This window comes from Seriola dumerili, unplaced genomic scaffold (assembly GCF_002260705.1).
Source record: "Seriola dumerili isolate Sdu_G_001 unplaced genomic scaffold, Sdu_1.0 BDQW01000295.1, whole genome shotgun sequence".
Lineage (NCBI taxonomy): Eukaryota > Metazoa > Chordata > Actinopteri > Carangiformes > Carangidae > Seriola > Seriola dumerili.
Window position 1 is genome coordinate 90,541 of NW_019174550.1, and position 20,727 is coordinate 111,267.

The window sequence follows — 20,727 nt, forward strand, 5'->3', positions numbered from 1 at the left end:
TACTCCACGTCTACAAACCCACAGGTGTTTGTCTGCCTTACAACTATCCTCAACCGATGCAGTAGGTTTTAGATGCTCAAGAGAATCATGGTGCAGAATACAGCGTGGGTGATGACTGACAAAAGAAAACTGGCTTGTACTTAGTCGGAAACACACATAGTCTAAGTCTGACAGCGAAGCACAGTGTGTTCCTGCCTGTATCAGCACTGTTTAGTATTAGAATATGAGACACTAATCAAGAAACTCAAGGGAAACCAGTTTCCCCCGCAGACTCATTGCAGCGCAGTGTTGTTTCGCCTTTATTAGTGTCTTACATCAGGGAAAAAAAAAATCTCTTTGTGGTGAGTTACAATGCAGTTTGGGATTCATTAATGCTGAGAGTAGCCTGAGTGATCAAACATGCCTGATAACAGGCCTCAACCAAGTAATTATTGAGAATTCTTTCCATCCCCACACCCAATGTATCTCTTTCCTCCAGGATACTTGTACTCCTCCTACCTCTTATCCCCCGCCTGCCATCTTTTCCCACTTACGTACATCCCTCTGTTTCAGAAAGGGGAATGAGATAGAAGGTTGAAAGCAAGAGCAACACAGACAAACAAAACAAAATGGAACAAGGAGGCAGAAAAGGAAAGAAATACTAGACAGAGTTTAGTCTGTGTATGAGTGTGGGCGTGAATGCTTGTGTGTGTAGCATTAATCAATACATCCATCACTGTGATTGGAAGGCCTGGTTGGCATGTCATTGACCTACTGTGCTGGATGCAGAGTGCTGATTGGGTAATTGTTCTCTTACTCAGGATTTCCCCATAGAAAGCTGAGAACCCTGCTGAATCATCAAACTGCCACTTGCACATACATACATACATGCGCATGCACGCACACGCGCACACACACACACACACACACACACACACACACACACACTTTTTGTTAAGCTGCATCCTGTCGTGTCAGGGTCCATATAATTGGCACCGCAGGGTCTCTGATTGGGCGGGAGATGTTGACAGCTCAGAAGTGGTGTTTGTGTGTTGCTTGTCGACCGGTGTTTGTGGTGGATTTGCAGGTTTTTGTTGATTAGTCTCAGCTATGTAAACAAACGGGTGCACAAAAGCCCCTGTGCACACAACAGACACACAATCACCTGCTGAAAATATGACAGCATTGCAGGAAAGGATATGGAAGAACGAAGTTGGAATTGAGAGACAGCAAGGAGGTCATGGGAAAGGACAGAGAGACAAGAGACATAACAAGAGAAAGAAATCAGTTTCATGTGGCGACAGAAACGTTGAGCTAGACGGATACAGAAAGAGGAAGATGATGGAGGGAAGAGAGGAACAGATGGGATGAAAGGAGGAGAGGGGCAGAGAAAACTGCAAACACATTATGTTCAGGGTGAGTGGCAGGGCAGTTATTTTGCAACACTTGTGATAGTGTGTGTCATGCAAAGGCAAATTTATGGGTGTAAGCATAACTGTATTTAAGTACTGGTATGTCTGCACATTAGTGAGTTTGAGAGTGAGAAAGTGTATTTATGTGTATGTGATGAGAAGGTGGGGATTAGAAACTGAAGTAGTTAAAGTTGAAGAGTTTCTCTTGGTGACCTGTCGATGACCGCAACAACCAACACACAACACCACCCCTCCACCCCTCCACATGAAATTCTTGCAAATCCTAAAGCATCGAACTGCATAAGAATGTTTGGGGAGACTTGACTCAAATATATTAGCTGCTCCACATATTTGGAATGGGACCCAAACCGCAGGCTATGGCACTATCACATTTAACGAGACAGGAATATAATTACAAAATTTAAGCAGCATTCATTTTCCAATCAGACACAGTTTGAAACAGGTTGATACAGGTAGTGGGACAGACTCCAAACTCTTACAGGTGGAACTGTCATAAATGGGACAAAGCCCATGGCTGTTCCCCTTTGAAATCACATTGGAGCAGTCAACATGCATCTGTTATAACCTGCAGATTGTGGTATGATACAAGTTCACCATAAGCATACAAAACCAGCATGAAGGCTACAATAAACACCACACTGACAAACTGAACAGAAATTTCAAAAGAGGCATTCCACCAGTTTTACACATAAAGCCTATTGTTTAGTGTTTAGTCGTCTTGAGAAGTACTACTTAAACTGAAGTTGTATAATGTTAAAGTTAAAAAATAAGATGCTGATGAAAATAAGAGACATCATTAAGTTGCATTATGGAAAATTTTTGACTCTGGGGCTTCACGATCTCTCAGCCTCTGCTGCTTCGATATTGATGTTTATTCTTTAATGCATCTCTTGGTCCACCAACTTCATGGAAGTGCAATGCTAAATAACTGGAGTACCCCTTAACCCATTCCACTGACCCCAAAGAACTTCCAACATATGTCATTTAACAAAGGGGAACCATTCCCCATCACACGTAAATTCAGCATAATATGGAATCTGCATCAAAAGAAGAGCACGTGGCAAAAACAAAGACTGCCAGCTATTAATTATAGGCTTTTATTGCTTTCCATCTTCAACCATGTTACTGTGCAATTTAATCAGATGCAACTGTGCTATTGCCATCTGGAGTAAAGGAGCATCAAAACAGAACAGTATCGAGCCACCTCTCTGGCAGCAATATGACAGCTATCCACCAATGAAAAATGATTCCTCTCCAAGAAAAAAGGCATCCTGGTATAGCAGTGTAACAGAGCTGCCAGAGCTGTTTTCAGCACTTTATGTCCCTCATTTGCTCAGCTGTTCCCATCATTTTGGCTGCTCAATTGTATCCAACTGTAAGACTGTTATGGATGTATAGAATAAAAATACTGCTACTGTTTACAAAAGGACTTTCAAAACAGATAATGCTAAGATCCTACTTTGCAGTCAGAGTGACACTGAAGCATTACAAGGACAAAAAATAGCTTCTATGTGAAGTGAAAGAAAATGCACACGCAACACAAACCAGGGGCAGCATAAATGTGGCTCTAAATACTGATTCTCAAGCTGACTAAGGTTAGATTATGGATAAAACTTATACATTCGAACAAGAGCTTCATGACTGATCATGTAAAGGCTGCTTCCTGGCATTCCTGTGCCAACGAAGTGCCAAAGAAAATCACTGTCACTTCCGTTGTTTGCCAATTCAATTTACCTCCCAAAAAATTTAATCCCCAAGCTGTGCAGTCGTGCAGGTTTTCCAATGGGAGGAAACAAAATTACAGAGACTCAGCAAGGAGTGGGAGATTGGCTGCCACAGATAACACTGGTACAGAACTGCTAAGAAAACTTTCAGAGCTGTTTGGTCACAGAATTGGTGGAAAGGTCTCTAAACGCAAAAAACTACATGTAGTTTATTTTTGTAGCAGTCAGTTGGGTTTAAAGTGTTCTACAGCTGGTGACAAGTTTCATCAAGATTTTTGTCTTATTTTAGCCTCATGATAATAACTGCAGACAAACACTCCCATTTTAATACCAGAAATCAACTCATCACTATGCAAAAGCAAGGAAAACCCAACAGAGGCTTTACTTGGCTGTCCTTAATCACTTGGTAACCATTGCTACGGATGATATTTGCAAGAAAATAGCACCAGTGACCCCAAGTCCCCAAATGATTGGAGAAAAATGAGGGTGGGGTACCACGGGCCAACTAGGGGGGGCAGCGATGTGAACTGCCACATCAAGTACAAAATTCTACTCCACTCATAAAGCGGACTGGAGCGAGGGACTACTTAATGCTATGGTTCGCTGCTTGAGATTTTCTTGTCCACCATTTCACAAGTCTTCACGGTTCACCAGTTCACAGCCTGTGGTAAATCAGAACAGTGGGTTAACTCTGCCTCCTGTTTTTCTCTGAATACCAGGCTCTTCTTGCAGGCTGGCATTTCTACACATGGAGTAGAGCCTGACCTCTTAAACAGGCATACTTCAAAAGAATCCCAGGTTTAAACTCCAATTTATAACAAAGCTTCATTACAGACTGGGTTACTTATCTGTGCGAAGTAGATGCTAAGTGTGGCAGCCTTTAAAATGCCAAACTTCAAAGCCTCCACCAATATTATTACGTTTTTTTTTTTTTACTCCAAACAGAAGAGTGGCTTGCTTTGCTTGCCATGTTAAAATATCACACTTTTTTTTTTTTTTTTTTTTTTAGAAACTTCTTAAGATAAGGTGCTGTAGCCAAAGGTCCTCCATTACAGTTTCACTCCTCTCTAATGAAACACTCATGTCTCCAAAAGTCAATTTTCCCAACATAAGGAAAACTCTCGATTTGCAGACTGCTGAAGAAAATCACCAAAACTGGAAGAGATTTTATGGCCTTCACGCAAGAGCTGTGAAATGTGCGTCAGCGAGACAAAAACAAGGTCTTAACACAAGCCTTTTAATTCCTAAACCGATTCATAGGTGGAAGTTTTCCAAAGATGTAAAAAACAAAAAACAAAAAAACAACAAAAAATAAATAAAAAACCGACCCAAACAAAAACATTTTTAAAAATCTGACTGTGCAATGTTCCAGGAATAGAAACAATTATCAAAATCTTCCAAATAGGATGGATTCCAACAGGATTTAGTCAGAGAGGGTTGTGCATACAGATGTGTATAAACAGACACACTTGCTCTCTCCACACACACGCACACACAGACACACATGCTGCTGCTTTTTCTATCTCAAACACAACGTTGAGGTTTGGGAGGGAATTAGTGAGTGGAGCATTACAGAGGAGCTGCATTATTTTGGAGCCCTGCTGTGAGGAGACTGCAGTCCTTTTATTTTAAAGAGAATACACTTCACTTCTTTCATCTGATTTCCCATTCTCTTCTTTCACTCCCACTATTTACCTGAGGGGGGTTTGTAACCTTTTTCCATCACTACCCCCCACCTCTACAACTGGAAAAAAAAACAGATGACTGTACAAACTGAAAAAGAACTACGCATCAAACACTTAATGGCTGACATTTGCAGATCTTGTTTTTCCTTTTCTGAGAGGCACACACATGAAAAAAGACTAGGATCACTAGCTTACCTGTGTCTGACTGCTATTGTTCACTCTGCTTGTTAAAATGCCAAACTGGTTTTGAAGTAATTTAGAAACACTCTCTCCATTTAATAGTTTGTCCACTAGCGAACTGTGAAATGTATGAGGAGTCTATTTATGGCACTTGTTTATGTAAAAAGAAACAAACAAATAAAGAATTATAGAAATCCATTGGCCAACACATAGTTATATATTGCTGTCTATCTTGTTGTAAACTCCAAAATATCAATCAGTACCTGTCTATGAAAGAAATCAAGTATCTGTTGAGCTATAAACTTAACATCTGCTCATGTTTTCCTGTGTTTTTAATTAAAATTTCACCAGTCTTAATTAACTAAGAAAAGTTCTTGTAAAGTTTTTCATATTTAGGCAAGAATTTCATCAAAAACTTCATCAATTATCATTTTTGTATCAGCACTGAAACCATGGTATCATAATGGGGATGGTATTGAAAATCTTTAATCGATAGCCCACCAAACCAGTCAGAGAGAAACCTCTAAACCCAAGTATGGCACAGCTCCTCATTATCTCATATTCAACTATTAATTTCTGACCTCTGATCAAATCAAAGATTTTATACCACTGTTATGGCCAAATCATGGCTATAAAGTTTAAACTTCATGTTATATGCCCCCAGCCAACCCTGAACGGTTTAATTGTCATTCTCTTGACCATTAACCTCTCCTCCTCTCACTCCTTACCTTATCACCTCTATTTCCATCCTTCAGCCATGCCTCCGTCTCTCTTGCCATCTTCCTGCCTCTCCCACCATCATGATGGCAATGCGTTACAAACTCATTTTTAACAGAGCTCTCCCTTTCCCTAATCAAATCCACTCTTCTCTCTCCCATCCCTCTCTTTGACAGTGATGGATGGCGGCCTTCACCCATTTATCGCCTTTACATATTTCTCTGCCCATCCGCTTAACGACACACATTCATACACACTGACTCTTCATCCGTCTTTCTTTCCATCTTCCTCAAACTCCTGCTCTTTGCTTCAATCTTTTACACTCGTCCTCAGCTCTTCACACGACTAGATTTCATTTTCCTCCAATCTTACACCCATCCCTCCTCCATCTTGTGCACTCTTCTCCCATTCTCTTTCTCTCTCCCCCTCACCGTATTTCATGCAGTTAGCCTCTCTTTGCATCTCTCATTCACTGTCCGTTTCCATATCCAATACCGTTACCCCTCTTCCTGTGCTTTCTATACATCCTGGATGACTAAAGAGGACAGAATATGACAGAGGAGTGATAGTATCAAAAGGATGAGTGGGCTTACAGTACACACGACTGCCGCACGAAGAGGCTACGTGGGCGTTCTTTTGTTCCTTGCCTAGAGAGAGAGTGTGTGTGTGTATGTGTCGGCCTCCCTATAATTATGATTGTGTGGGAAGACTGTTTTGGTATGCTCGCAGTTGTTTCTGTATGCAAGCGCTCACCTAATATCAAGGGCCTAGATTATGAGTAAGAGTGCATGCTAGAAAGCCTTAGTGTGTGTATGAAAGGCTGCCTCCATATTTGATCCCTGCATTTGTGCCAACAGAGCTTGTGTGTATTTTCAGATCAAACAATGCAGCAGAGCTTTAGTGCACTTCAACAATATGTATTGATACTCAAAGGACATCACTTTCAATATTTTCATTCATTTCAATCTTCAACTTTCCACATCTACAGTCAAACATTAACCTCTTCATGTCACCATGGTGACTAGCTGTCAGTGATTTTGACTGAAGCCTTGTGGTGCCCCTATTCACTCTCCAATCAGATCTGTGGATTACTGTGTTTGTGATAAGTGGCTTTTGAGAGCTAATACAAATCCCCTTGTTTATAAACACTGCAACATTCCCTAAGTCGATTTAAGTCGATTATGGGCTAATGGCATTTGCGCGTGCCAAAGTAGATGCAAAATAACATAGGCCAGTATGCAGATTATGCAGATTTGGAATCATACATGCAAATACACACACACACACACACACACAGAGTCTAGAAACATTAATTGTGGTTGGCATTTAAGAGTGCGTGAGATTTATAAAAGCCCACAGAGCATTAAAGACTAAGACCAAAAAGAAACTTAAGCCTTACAGTGCAATAGGTCCTTCATGTAAAATAACAAAGATATTTTCAAACACACACATTCAAGCTTTTAAGTCATGCCTGAAGCCTCTCTTAATTGCACGGGTTCAGGTCAGGTTCAAAAGAATCACCGACAAACACTGTTAATGGAAATTCATCATTGTAAAGCTATTAGCAGCTTCATATTTAGCTAGTTTTGGTCTCTGGAAAAAAAAAAAGCTGCTCCCTCCTGAGGCTGTGGTGGGTGTTTGAACAGAATTTTTTGGAAGTTAGGGTGAGGTTAGGTTCAGCTTCGCAGCTCTGACGCGCACTCCAAAACTGGGGGTACTGAGTAGTTCCTTCCACAGACGCTTTTAGTTCATGTTTTCGCTCTGAATTCATGCAGCCTTTCTGCTCTCTCCACCCGTCTGTTTCTTGCTCTCTGGAGGGTTGAGGGTTCACACAGGGTAGTGTAGCGAAAGACTTCTCAAAATAGAGGGAACAATAGAAAAAAACATCATGACAAAAGAACCCAAAACAAAACAAAGCAGCCATCGACGCTCATACAGTGCACATGTCTAAGATCACACAAACATCTAGACAAAAGCACGTGTTTCTTCATGTGATGCGTTTGTCCACACACACAAACACACATGGGGTAGTCTTTAAGCTTTACCACCCTCTTCGTCTGATCTCTTTTGTTGTCACTTCCCTCTGATTTGTCTCTCAATCATCCGTCTTTCATCGACCCACTACCATTACTCTTTACTTTCCTAAAAGTGTTGATACCAAAGGGGTTTCGGCCTTATTGCTTTGTGTGTGTGTATGATCAAGAAAGTGAGCGGTTGTGTGTGTGTGTGTGTGTGTGTGTGTGTGTGTGTGTGTGTGTGTGTGTGTGTGTGTGTCCCTTCTTATTGCAAATTCAGCAGCAAACTCTTAAGAGCAAGTGAAGGCTTCCTAAGTGCGGAAAAATGTCACATTAATTCACACACAGGCACACACACACAGGCACACACACACAGGCACACACACACACACACACACACACACACACACACACACACACACACACACACTTGACAAGCGATGGAGTCTAGCATCTACCACCACATACATTAAAAGTAGATACTAGCACTAGCGGATGGTTGAGAATGCACACATGCTGATACTCACACATACTGTACTGCACCTGTATGCTGAATCATGACAATGTGTAAGATAAGACTTTAATGACACTAAATTCTACTGTTGCAGCAGTACAAGAAACGGCTCAAAGAGGTGGGTAAAGACAAGGGAAAAACACTATGCTCAATGAAATCAGGATTAAAAAAGAAACTAGTAACTAATTACAACTAGTTGATTAATTGCCTAATCGAGTAGTAAAAGTATTTAGCATACCAAATATTTGCTGGTTGCAGCTTCTCAAATGAGAGAAGTTGTTGCTTTTCTGTGTTGTATATCATTGTAAAATTGACTGACTGTTGGTCATACAAAACAAGCAATATGAAGACGTGACCTTAGTCTCTGGGATCTTGTGACGGCCAATGTTTAGTATGTGATGACATTTTATAAACTAAAATATTTATGGAAATAATCAATTCAATCCACAGCAACAGTACCCCTAATAGAAACCATGCCATACAACAATACAGGACATAAAACATAATATAATGCCTTTTTTTGATTTTGAAGAACTGAAATGAAAGTATAAATAATGAGAAATGAAAGTATAAATAATATATATATATATATATATATATATATAAATAAATAAAGACAAAGTACTGCAAAAAAGTTTGGCTTGGCTGTGGTAAAAAAATAAATAGACTTCCTCCTCCTGCTGTAGACCAAGCTTTCATGTCCTGCTGCCAGTGACTGTTACATGCTTCCTCTCTACCAATAAGCCTAGTGCAATAAAGATTAAAAGGGTTGAGGTACACCACACCACAGGGTGCAAGAGAATCAGAGGAGACAAATCAATTACATAAATAAATACATAAATGCCATTTAAGGTTTGGAGTGGTAATGAAATCTAATTTTGTCTCATCCTCAAACAAGAAACCTTGCTATATGAACAGCCCTGCAAATAAATACTCTTCATACCTGTGAAAATATTTACTTGGATGATTACCACCTTTAAATGGCAAGGAACAACACATAAGTATATTTGAGAGCAAAAGAAAGACTAGAGGAGGAGTGTAAACGAATGGGACAGGGTGTTATCCTGCTCTGTGGGTCAGATCGATCAGCAAGTGGACAGATCGGTTACACCCAACTTGTGTGTGTGTGTCAGAAAGCTTCAATACTGCACTGCTCTAGTTGCAAATTAGATCTACTCCCTAACAGAGGAAGAGCAAGAGATTAAGGGGAGAGGGACGCGTGGAAGTAACAGTAGAAAGATTTAAGGAGGTAGAAAATGATAGGACGACGATGAGCAAGGACGAGGTAAGGGAGAAAAATGAAGGCATGGGAAAATCTAGAGATAAAGCAGATTGGGAGGAAGGATGGGTGAAAAAGTTAGATAAATGAAGGAGGCAAGAGAGGAAAGAAAAAGCAGCTGAGGAGAGGCAGCATGTCTGAGACAGGTAGAGCACGGCAGAGAGTAGAGCAAAATCCTGCGCGTGGCACGTAGGATCTGAGGGTGTGTGCACGTATGTGTGCATAGTTTGTGACTCAAGAGCAGAGAAGGCAAGGAGATATGGAGGGCAGCAGAGTCAGCAAGCGATAGAGAGAAGACAAAAAGACGGAGGCGGAGGAGGCGGAGGAGGGGGAGGAGGGAGAAAAGAGGGGAAGGTGGTGAGGTAGAGTTGTGACTGATAACATTGTCGTACTCAAGTTGCCTCAAGGGCAGACAAGACAGAGAGAAAGAAAGAGAGGGAATGAGACATAAAGAAAGAAAATGCGGAAATTTACAGAGCAGCCAGAGGCGGAAAGGTTTATAAGATGGAATGTGAGCAAGGATGGAGAAACAGGGTAAAGAAAGATAGAAAACAGAAGAAGGAACACTGCAGTCAGAGATAGATGGTAAAGGGTGGACGGCAAAGAAACAAAGAACAATCCAGAGTAATAGAGTCAGAGGAAGAAGAGGAGAGGCAGGTGAGGGCAGCGCTGTGGGGGGAGAGCGAGGGTGTGGTAGGTATGACACAATAGGTAGGAAGTGAAGGCATTCACAAGGAGAAAGAGGAGAGAAGAGGTGAAAATTAAAGACAGGGTGATAGAAAAGCAGAGGCGGACCAGGAGTGCTATTATGAAAGTGAGAAAGAGCAAGACAGGGACAGACTAAAGCAGGGAAAAAAATATAAGAAAGTGGAGAGTGAAGCAAAGATAAAGGTCAAATGAAGGAGTAGAGCGTATTGACATTCAGCGTGCTGTGGGTAAAGTAAGCTGTCTGAGCAGCAAGCATTTGCAAAGTACAGGGGTAAGCTGGGAGAGCCAGCACTGAAGTGCCCTGCTCGCTCTACAACACCACCTGACGTTAGGACTTTTCAGGGGCCGGAGCAGACACTTTTTTAAGCAGCATTTCACTTTTGCTGGAGTATTTTCACATTTTAGTATGCACGCCTCCACAGGAGCTCAGGAGCAGTCAACTTCTAATATCAACTGCCCCGGGGGACTGGCTGTCACCGCAGGCATTCGTGCCTTTGCTGCCCTGCCAACCAAGCAAGCAAATTTTTTCATTTTTTAAAACTGATGCTACCAGACATAAGGAAATAACTATTGGTTTGAAAAAGGTGCTGAATTCCTAGTAGTCATTATATCTCCCTAGACCAGCCAAGAGCCAGTTAAGTATTTTTGATTTAAAGCAAAAACAGTGTTTTCTAACATTTAAGTTGCTGTAACTCATCTGAATGGGAACAAACCTGTCTTTATGCCCATCCTATCAAATCAAACTTCATTTCTCTCCTTAACTAATAGCCCAGTGGCTTAATGTAACACCCAAACATCACAACAGTGAGAACATGTGCGAGTCTGAGATAAAAATGTATCATTTATCAAGCACTAGGTTTCTAGGGTTTTCTTTTCAATGTAGACTGTAGGGTTCAGAAATGGGACACTGTAGCTTGGTCTAACATGAAGCTCACATTTTGGAAGAAGACCAAAACAAACTGTGTAGTAAGCAGGAGAATGCAAAATGGCCCTGGAAACACCCACGCTTTGATATCGATACTGCTTCAAATCTGAACTAGATGGTAAACCCTCTTCCAGTTTCTTGCAGAAAGAGTGCATTTGGACTCTTGGACTAATGGAAAATATTGAGCCAGCAATTTCCATCAACTTGTAAAGTCAGCATGATATACGGTTGTGCCTGGTTGCTACTCAAAGTATTAGATTGCATACATTATACATCACTTTATAATCACCATACCCCATACTACAAGTCTCCAGATTGCTCCACATAAAAATATACCCGTCTTTCTCCAACGATGTTATTTTCTGTGTCTGACTCACCGTCTCGTCCTGTGTCTCCTCTCTCTAGCCACCGCAGATGTGACTGTTATCAACACTCCCTGTCACTCTCTCTGTATCTAGGTTACAGTTGCTATGACAACTACTATGCATGCCAATCAGTGGCAGTGACTCATCTCTATACCTTATCATGACCATAGCTGTATTTAGGAATGTGTGTGTAAGTAAGCGTGTGTTTTCTGCACGTCAGAGATTACAATGGGACCCCTCTATGTGTTGTACTCCACTGAGTCTTGCTGTGGAATCAAGGCTGATAGGTTGGTGACCAAATTTGATTCCTTGACCCAGTCTTAAGAAAGGGTCCTATGATATAACACTTGTCTAATCCGCTCTTACAGGTTTCTAGGTAACTGTTACTATGGGGACTGGCTGTGTTCAGTCTTTTAGGATGTTGTTGCTAGGCAATGAGCTGTTGTGGTGCAGAGGTATGCAGGGCTGTCTGTGAGTGTGCGCTTGTAAGTGTACATGTAAGAGGTACAGCAAGAAAGTATGTGTTGCAGGGGCATCAACCATTTCTCAATATGGATTTTTTTATGCTGTGAAGCACCAAGTGGGCATTAGTGCTGAGTGGTACTCATTTAGGAGGAGGCCTTGGTCCACACAAGTATGCATGTGTGTAGAACAGGCTCTTGTTCCAGCTCTGTCTAGTCAGAGTAGGTGGAAGACAGGACATGAGACACAAAAACACACTTCAGACATCTCTTATAAAACAATGTCTGACCAGGGAACGAGACTAAAAACCCATTTTGCTCTTATTCTCCCCCTTTTTCCCTCTTTGTCTCTATCTCTCTCTCCCAGGTCTGTGGCTAGCCAGGCGTTCTACCATGCCTGTCCCCCCACCCCTCAATCCCTGCAGACGAAAACACCTGCCCCACACACACCTTCACCCGGAACAAAGGGCAGAACATTCTACCTTTCCTACCACCCTTTTCCCTCCATCCATTCACTCTCTTTCTTTTCTCCCCCCTCTCCTCGTCTCATATTTGCCCTCCTCATCCCATCTCGTCCACTGCGCCTGCCCCAGGGCTACGAAAAGAACCCTTCCTGATTCTGTCCCTTTCCCAGCGTTTCACTGGCTGACACTGGTCACATGCTGCCTGCTGCCATCTCTGATTGGAGCAGGGGAGACGTGGGGCGTGGTCTCCGCCTGTCCCTTCCACTGTGTGTGTCGAAACCTTTCAGAGTCGCTCAGCACACTCTGTGCCGACAAAGGCCTCCTGTTCGTCCCCCCGCACGTTGACCGGCGCACCGTCGAGCTGCGACTGGCTGACAACTTCATCACGGAGGTGGGCGGGAATGACTTTGTCAACATGACTGGCTTGGTTGATTTGACTCTGTCAAGGAACACCATCCACCTGATTCGACCAATGGCTTTTGCTGACCTGGAGAGTTTGCGCTCGCTGCATCTGGATGGTGAGCTGGAACAGTAGTTACATTCTAGGACAACTACAATCCTGACTTTAACTACTTGGATATGATGGTTCATCTCAACAGAATTAAAAAATACTCAATTGTTTTATATATATTTGTTCATCCAGGTAATCGCTTGACGTCACTGGGCCCCAGGGACCTCGCAGGTTTGGTTAATCTGCAGCATCTGATTGTCAACAACAACCAGCTGGTTAAAGTCTCTGCCCAGGCCTTTGATGACTTCTTGCTTACACTGGAGGACCTCGACCTGTCCTACAATAACCTCAGGAGGTAAGATCTTGCCTCTGTTGTGATTAGCCACACGTTCTTGCTTTGTGCAGTCACTCATTCTAATCTGTTCTGCTTTGTTAAATAGAAACATACTGTAATACTCTAGAGGTTCCTGTGCTCAGGTCTCAGTCTTAGTTGCATGCTGCAGAAGCACAGCTCAGCTCCCAAAACCTCAAGGCACAGTGGAAACACCTTGTATGATCTCGCAAGACTCAGCAAACACAGTCAAGAGAAACTAGCTCAAACTGCTGAGGCTGGGAGGAGAGGACTAAAAGCTCAGGAAATTGAAAGTGAATCAGTTTTGATGAGGTCCTAATTTTCTTTGACTTTGATTTTGTTAAGATTTGATGAGGGCACGGCTGAGCTTACTCCACTGTGTGTGAGTGTGTATTGCTGTAGCTATTCTATATCGTTCATATTTTAGCGCACTAAGTAATATTCCACTCATCTCCATCTAGGACAATGGAGACACTTACAGTCTCACTATCTATTCCTCTGGACTAAATAATAAGTCAGAACAATGACGATATTCCCTATTCTCCTGTTCATAGTGTCCCACTGTGTTGATGAATTCAGCAGCTTTTGGCTGTCAGTTCTGATTAAGATGCTTCATTTGTCTCCTCTACAGGAGCTCTCTGGCCTCTCTCCAACCTCCACACCAAGCCATAAGAAAAGAATAAAGAGTTTTAATGATGCACACATTAACAACTGCTCTTTGCCCTTTGTTGTGTTTCAGTCAGTGGATTCTACAGACACAGTCTTATCAAGGTTAAAAATGCTCAAAACTCTGGTCATGTCTTGTGAGAACTCTTTTGTGGCATGATAGGGACTGCAGCTGTTCAAACACTGGTTGTAGCAGAGTTTTATACAGCAGCTCTTGACCCTGAACTTATCTCATGTGGTTAACCTTTTGGGACAATGGTGTTTCTGCAACTACGTAAGGTTAGGAACTCCCAACTACAGTCTCTACTTATTAAAAACATAAATCAAAAAGAAACTGTTATAACCTGATTTATGGCAGATTTTCCCCTTTTGCTCTGCCTAAATCTGACTCATGTTATGTACGGAGGCTTTATTGTAAGATGAATGACATAATGGAAAGAAAATGATTATATACAGTCATTTAGATCATGTCAAAGAGGCTGTGCTACAATGTCCTTATTCATTTGTCTCTCTCTCTAATCTAAACCACAATTTAATAAATAATTATGCCTTATGTACTTCTTTCCCCTCACATGCTTAATTGTCTGGAGAGATTCTACTGTATAGACAATCTGAGACCATCGGCTGTTTGTTGTTGCTGTCAATAAGTTTTTCTCTCCTGTTTGAGTGACTGAAATAACTTTCTATTCATTTCACTACACCGAATGAACTTTGAAATCAACTCACTAATGTGTGATATTCAGTAGTAGCAGTTTCTCTGTGCTCAGTAGTGTGATGTAGAGCGAGTTTATATTCTGCCAAACATACATTCTTTTTACGAAAAAGACGCACAGTGTAGTGACCTGAACAAATACAGAGAAAAAGATGACATCAAGTGTGTAGGTATGACTGTATCTCCAAAAACAAATGCATTACTTAGTATTTATCCTGTTTTCCTAAATCTCACTTCTCAGTTTTGACACGATTTGTGTAAAACAGTTCTTAAGTGAATGCCTCCACAAAAGGAATACTAGATAACTATTACATGCTCAGAACATAAAGAGTGAACTGTGAATGATATAATAGTGGTGCACTTATACTTTAATCAGTTTCATTTGTTATAAAGTGGAAATGTACCCACAGAGGACACTAACCGTCAGAGCAATAAATCTGTCTTCACAGCTGCCTCTACCTTCAAGAGAAATTCTCTAATTTCTCTTCTCTTAAACAAGAATAAAAAAACAATCTTGGCACAAAGTATATTAATTCCATGAATCACACACTAAAGTAAATATTCCTCTATTTTATTGCTACAGGGTACCGTGGGAGTCCATTCAGAACATGGCCAGTCTGCACACTTTGAACTTGGATCATAACCTGATAGACCACATAGCAGAAGGAGTCTTTGGAGAGCTATATAAGCTTGCAAGACTGGATATGACCTCCAACAGGCTCCGAACCCTGCCTCCTGATCCCCTCTTTGCAAGGTAGCTCTTAAGCTTCATCTTTTATGTTTCTCTAAGAAGTGGCTTAGTGGAAATATTCTGTGGCAAATGACATAGCCACAGAGCCACCAAAGTGGTTTTTAACAGGGACGCTGGGGCACAGAAACACGGGGAGACATTCTGTAACATTTTCAGTCACTCCATTCACTATTTATTTGCTGTTTAATTATCCATATGTACAGTATGTATGCACCACTATAAACCATTTCTTTCTTACCAGTCCACTAACTGGAACATCAGCTATGGTGGGCGTTATCAACTACTATGTTCTCATTGTATTTCCAACAAATCTTCCAAGCTCAACGATTATTTGTCCCTACCTTCGACCCATTGGAATGTGTCCTGAAATAGAGCCCCTATGGCAGTAGGTGCACTGGACTTTTGTTGTCATGGTTGCAATGATAAAATTGCAGTTAAGTTTATGGAATGGTCATGGTTTGGTTAGGCTTAGGCATAAGGATTTTGTGTTTATTTGGTTAGGTTTTAGAAACATCATGGTTTATGTTAAATAAGACCTTCCTTAAGGTTAGAGGACCTTGGTCATATGGTTACAATAAAACGATGACTATTGGTTTCAAGCTGTGTCAGGGCCTCTGTGAAGCAAATTGCTCAGGTGTATGGTTTCTGACTTACAAACTGTCAAATGAATATGTTGCTTGTTAAACGCTCAGACTGGTGTTGTATGACAAACCATGAACAGAGCTCTAATCAGCAACAGACATGTTTTTCTGTTGGCCTGCTGTCAAAAGCAACTTCAATTTAAGTTCAAATGATCCCTTCAACTACGCTTTCATTAAGTTATTTTTTCACACACCTCTATGTAAGTCAAACCTGATTGCTTCCACATTTTACTCGAGATTACTTTCTATTTCAGTCTTGGTTGTTTCATTACAGTTCATGTTGAATGTGGTGGAGAGAGATTTACAAAACACTGGCATTTAAATTTACCCACCTGTGCTTTTTATCTCTGTATGTAGCCATGGGAGAGTATATACAGCAGCTTTCCACTGCCTCTTCCTTTCATAGGTTCCTTTGTTTATTCTTACAGTACCACCTGTTCCCATTCTCTCCCTATCATTCAATGCACTGTCTCTCTCTCTCTGTCTATTATAAACACGCATGCACACAAAACAATGTGCCTTAGCTAAGAAAATTATATAGGGTTCTGAGTTATTATGCGCATCCATTTCACATATGTGGTATTACCACCCCTATCTTTTGGACCATATTCCAGAAACCTGCTTAGGAATAAAGCAATAGAGCCTTGTTTTCCTCCTTTATATTTGAACATTATTCCAATTTTAATTTGCACAGGCCAGCTTCAAGATGCTTATAACAGCACTACTGCTAAGTGTTGCTCCTAGGTAGGTTAGTAACCGCCTGTAGTGGCTCATTTTCAAATCACTTGTCTCCCTCATTTTCGGCTGCAAGCTCTTGTTAACTTACCATTGCCAAGACCTTACTTTACAGCTAAATTATTTTTGTTGCTTTAGACTACTTTGAATCCATAACAATTAAATAGCAATAAAAAAACCCTCTCCTTTAAAATGTGAGCGCTAAAAGGAGGAAATTGTTGCAATTTCACAAAATAGGGATAAAAATGTCCAAGAAGCTAAACCTTGACAAGGAGGAAAAAAATGCAGATGAAAATAAAAACAATGCAGTGCTGCACTCAAACTGGTTGATAACAATTATACATGTAAATGTGTTAAAGAATAAGGTTTATAGAGTTGGTTCAAAATGGATTGGTTAATTAGAAACCAAACTAATCAAGGACATAGAATTTAAATAAACTCCATTAAGTCTCACACATTTGCAAAAGTTTACTGATTCTTTTTCTATTGTCACCTTCAGGTCCCAGACTGGTGCAATAAGTCCCACCCCCTACAACGCTGTCATAAGTCTAAATTTTGGTGGTAACCCTCTGCACTGCAACTGCGAGCTGCTATGGTTACGGCGGCTTATCCGTGGAGACGACATGGAGACGTGTGCCACGCCAGCTCACTTGGCTGGAAGGTAAATGCCACCAACTAATCAATGGATTATTTGTCCAGCCCACTAAGCATTCGATCAACTGTTTATCCTCAACCTTTTAAACAGTGAAGCCTTCTTCAACATCAGGGGGAGAAGAGGAAGAGTCTGAATGGTTGAATGATGTGTTAAGTCCAATTGAAAATCATTAGTGATTTCCAACTTTGGCTCCAGGCCAGGTTCTGTCCAGTTTTTGCTCCAGCCCTGTTTTAGCACACATTCAATTAAGGGCCTCACATTCTATGATGCCTTAATTGGATCATCATGTGTCTAAGAATAGAACTGGAGCAAAAACTCGCAGGATAGGTAGGCCGTAAGGACTGAGTTTTCAAACAGTGGTGTGATATATCGGTTGTAATTATTCTGCTACTTCAGACTCTCGCAGAATTATTTCGGTCTAACCCTGCAGTCAGAAGTATGTAGTGAAAACAAAGGAAAGTGAACATCTGTTGCTGTCATCAGTCATTGCTGTCACCATTAATTACTCTTTACTTAGTCTTATTTTCTGCAGAGTAGCATGGGAAATTGTTCACATTGTTGTGCATTACTGAACTTTACCCTTAAATTGATAGACAAAAGCACCTAGCTCTTTAGGTTAATGTTCTACATTAATCTGCCAAACCCACCTCAGAGGGAAAAATTTCTGAGCGTATCCAAAATAATGACTCCACTCTACCTCTCTCTCCCTCTTCTCTTTCTCTCTCATTGGCTTCATCCCTCTTCCCTCTCTTTGTCCCTCAGATATTTCTGGTCAATTCCTGAGGAGGAGTTTACTTGTGAACCACCACTCATCACCCGTCACACCCACAAGCTGTGGGTCTTAGAGGGCCAGCGAGCCACGCTAAAGTGCCGTTCTATTGGCGACCCTGAGCCAGTAGTCCACTGGGTTTCACCAGATGACCGCATCATTGCGAACTCGTCCCGGACCAGCTCCTTCAGCAACGGGACCTTGGATATCTTAGTAACTGTTGCCCGGGATGATGGGGCATACACGTGTATCGCAATAAATGCAGCAGGTGAAGCGACTGCTACTGTGGACCTGAAAATAATCCCCCTTCCTCATCGGGGAGGAGCAAGCGGAAATACAGGGAATAACAATGTGAACACCAAGAACAACAGGAACGTGACCAATGGAATTTTACGGACTGATCCAGGCTCCTCGGATATCAGCACAGGGAAAAATGGAGGGATTAACAATGGCGTAGGACGTGGAGGAGAGGTGGAGGACGGAAGAAGAGATGGAGCGGAGGGTGAAGAGGGCGATGGTGGCAGGGCCTCCGAAGGAGAGAGAGCTGATGGCGGGAGCATGGAGGACGAGGAAGGGGATGAGGAGGAAGGGAGGATGGTGGGAGTACAAGGGGTTACATCAACCTCGGCTCAGGTCCGATGGGATTTGGGGCGTTCATCTGCAGCTTATGTTGTCTGGATGTATCAGATACAGTACAACTGCACCGCAGACGAGACCCTCATCTACAGGTCAGTTAAACCTTATTACTATTTACATTACACACCATGTAAACAATGGTCGCCATTCTGCATTTGCAACTTTAACAATAGCTTTGACACTTGCCAACAGGTATTGGTTATTGTCTTACAGCTTCTCCTTTTCTTGCAACCACCTTTCATTTTTGTCAGTTCCTTCCTCCCTTTTTTCATGCAAAAACCCTTAAATATTTATCCATTACAGCATGACACTTCAGTAGTGCAACTGTTCACCTTGTACATGGACGAGTGGATCGCTCAAGGGAAGGATGAATGGGGAGACAGATGAAGGGATAGAGGGGCGAAGGTAGTTAATAATTTATCTCCATCACTCTATGACATAAAAACCCAACAGGTGAACAGTTAGTGCATATGGATGAGAGTAGGGTGGCAGAGCAAGTGGAGAAAATGTTTAAGGAATAAAGGGGATTTTGAGGGAGGAGAGATTTTTAAGGTTAGTGACAGTCTAAGATTCTGTAACATCTTGAGGCAAGCAGAAAGTGTCTGACTCTGAATGCAAGATACATCTACAGCAATATTTAGTGACATACAGTAGCATGTGCCAGTATTAATGGGAAAGTAACAGAGGAACTTGATGGTAGATGTCATTTTTAATTTGAAGTAACATTTAAATCTTCAGTGAGCAATGTCACTTTGCATTTAAAATAAGATCCCCCCCACACTTCAGTGTCCATGTTTACTCAACATGCTCTCAGAGGCAGAAAAATAATCAAACATTTATAGACCAGCTTTGAGGTTAAGGGCTGCAATGTTCTTCTTGTTACCACAAATTATTTAAAGACCACCACCACACCCTGTCTTATGAGTTAAGGCTTCACTTTTGGATAAACATGAGGTGAAAACCTACTCTGCATACCTAAGAAAGCCTTTGCAAAGCTCTTTGCTCACTCTTTCTATGCATCTCTGTGAGCCAATTTGTATACTGGAAGCCTCGAGTCTATAGCAAAAAGAGACGAGAAGTTCTACTACGATAAGAACAACAATTCAAAGCAAGGAGTATGTAGAACAAACCTTTTCCGTTTCACACTTTCTGCGCTCACATTGTGAATCAGAAGCCCTTAAAAACTAACTTCTCAAATATGAACAGAAACATGGGCAGATATGTGAAGTCTGATTGAAGAGGACGAGAAGAGAGCAAATGAGTCAAACATGAAGAAATAAGATGGACCGAAGCAGGACAGAAGTCTTTTCTTTCAAAATATGACAGGAGCTACCTGGTGAACATGTATAACTACTGCACTGCACATGAATTGTGTCTGTATTCAGAGTTTACTGCCTCAGTATTTACAAGCACAGACTGATGAAACATTTATGTGTATGGTTGTTGCTACAGCAAAACCCCAAATAGTGAGATGGAATAAGAAGAGGAGAGAAAAAGTTATGCAGGGACTGCCATCATGGCATTATGTGTATTTATGTTTTTGATTTCATTCTGCACGGATGCGGGATTGAATGTGGTTTCCCCAAGGTATTATAAAGATGGCACTAAGCTTTAAGTGGTATCGAGAAGGGGTAAAGGGAGCCAACCATATGACAGGAAAGGAACAGGGAAGACAGACGGATGGAAAGATGATTGGATGTGTGAAAAACTGTTGGTATAATCAGAAGGATTGAGGGAAAGTATGGAAAATGGCAGCCAAGGTTGAATGGAAAAAAGACGGATGGGCAGGAAAAACTAATTGTTTGAGTGATTGATAGAGCCAGACATAAAGAACGGGTGAATTTCAAGGTAGGAATGAGGCCGTTGAGATCTCAGGAGGTGGAGGAGAGGGATTGAGGGAGAAGGCGAAG

At 41.6% G+C, this 20,727-nt stretch overlaps 2 protein-coding genes across 2 annotated transcripts in view; one reads left to right on the forward strand and one right to left on the reverse strand.

The window, feature by feature from the left end:
* The window catches only part of pc (pyruvate carboxylase), a 282,921-nt gene that overhangs the window by 84,548 nt on the left and 177,646 nt on the right, over positions 1-20,727 (reverse strand). The window lies entirely within an intron of this gene.
* Positions 1-20,727, forward strand: part of LOC111231288 (leucine-rich repeat and fibronectin type-III domain-containing protein 4-like) — a 36,556-nt gene that overhangs the window by 5,206 nt on the left and 10,623 nt on the right. The window contains exons 2-6 of the mRNA XM_022758333.1: positions 12,353-12,967; positions 13,093-13,255; positions 15,214-15,384; positions 17,257-17,418; positions 18,175-18,909. Of these exons, the coding sequence (XP_022614054.1) occupies positions 12,379-12,967; positions 13,093-13,255; positions 15,214-15,384; positions 17,257-17,418; positions 18,175-18,909 (1,820 nt within the window). The 5' untranslated portion in view covers positions 12,353-12,378. The remainder of the gene's footprint in view (positions 1-12,352; positions 12,968-13,092; positions 13,256-15,213; positions 15,385-17,256; positions 17,419-18,174; positions 18,910-20,727) is intronic.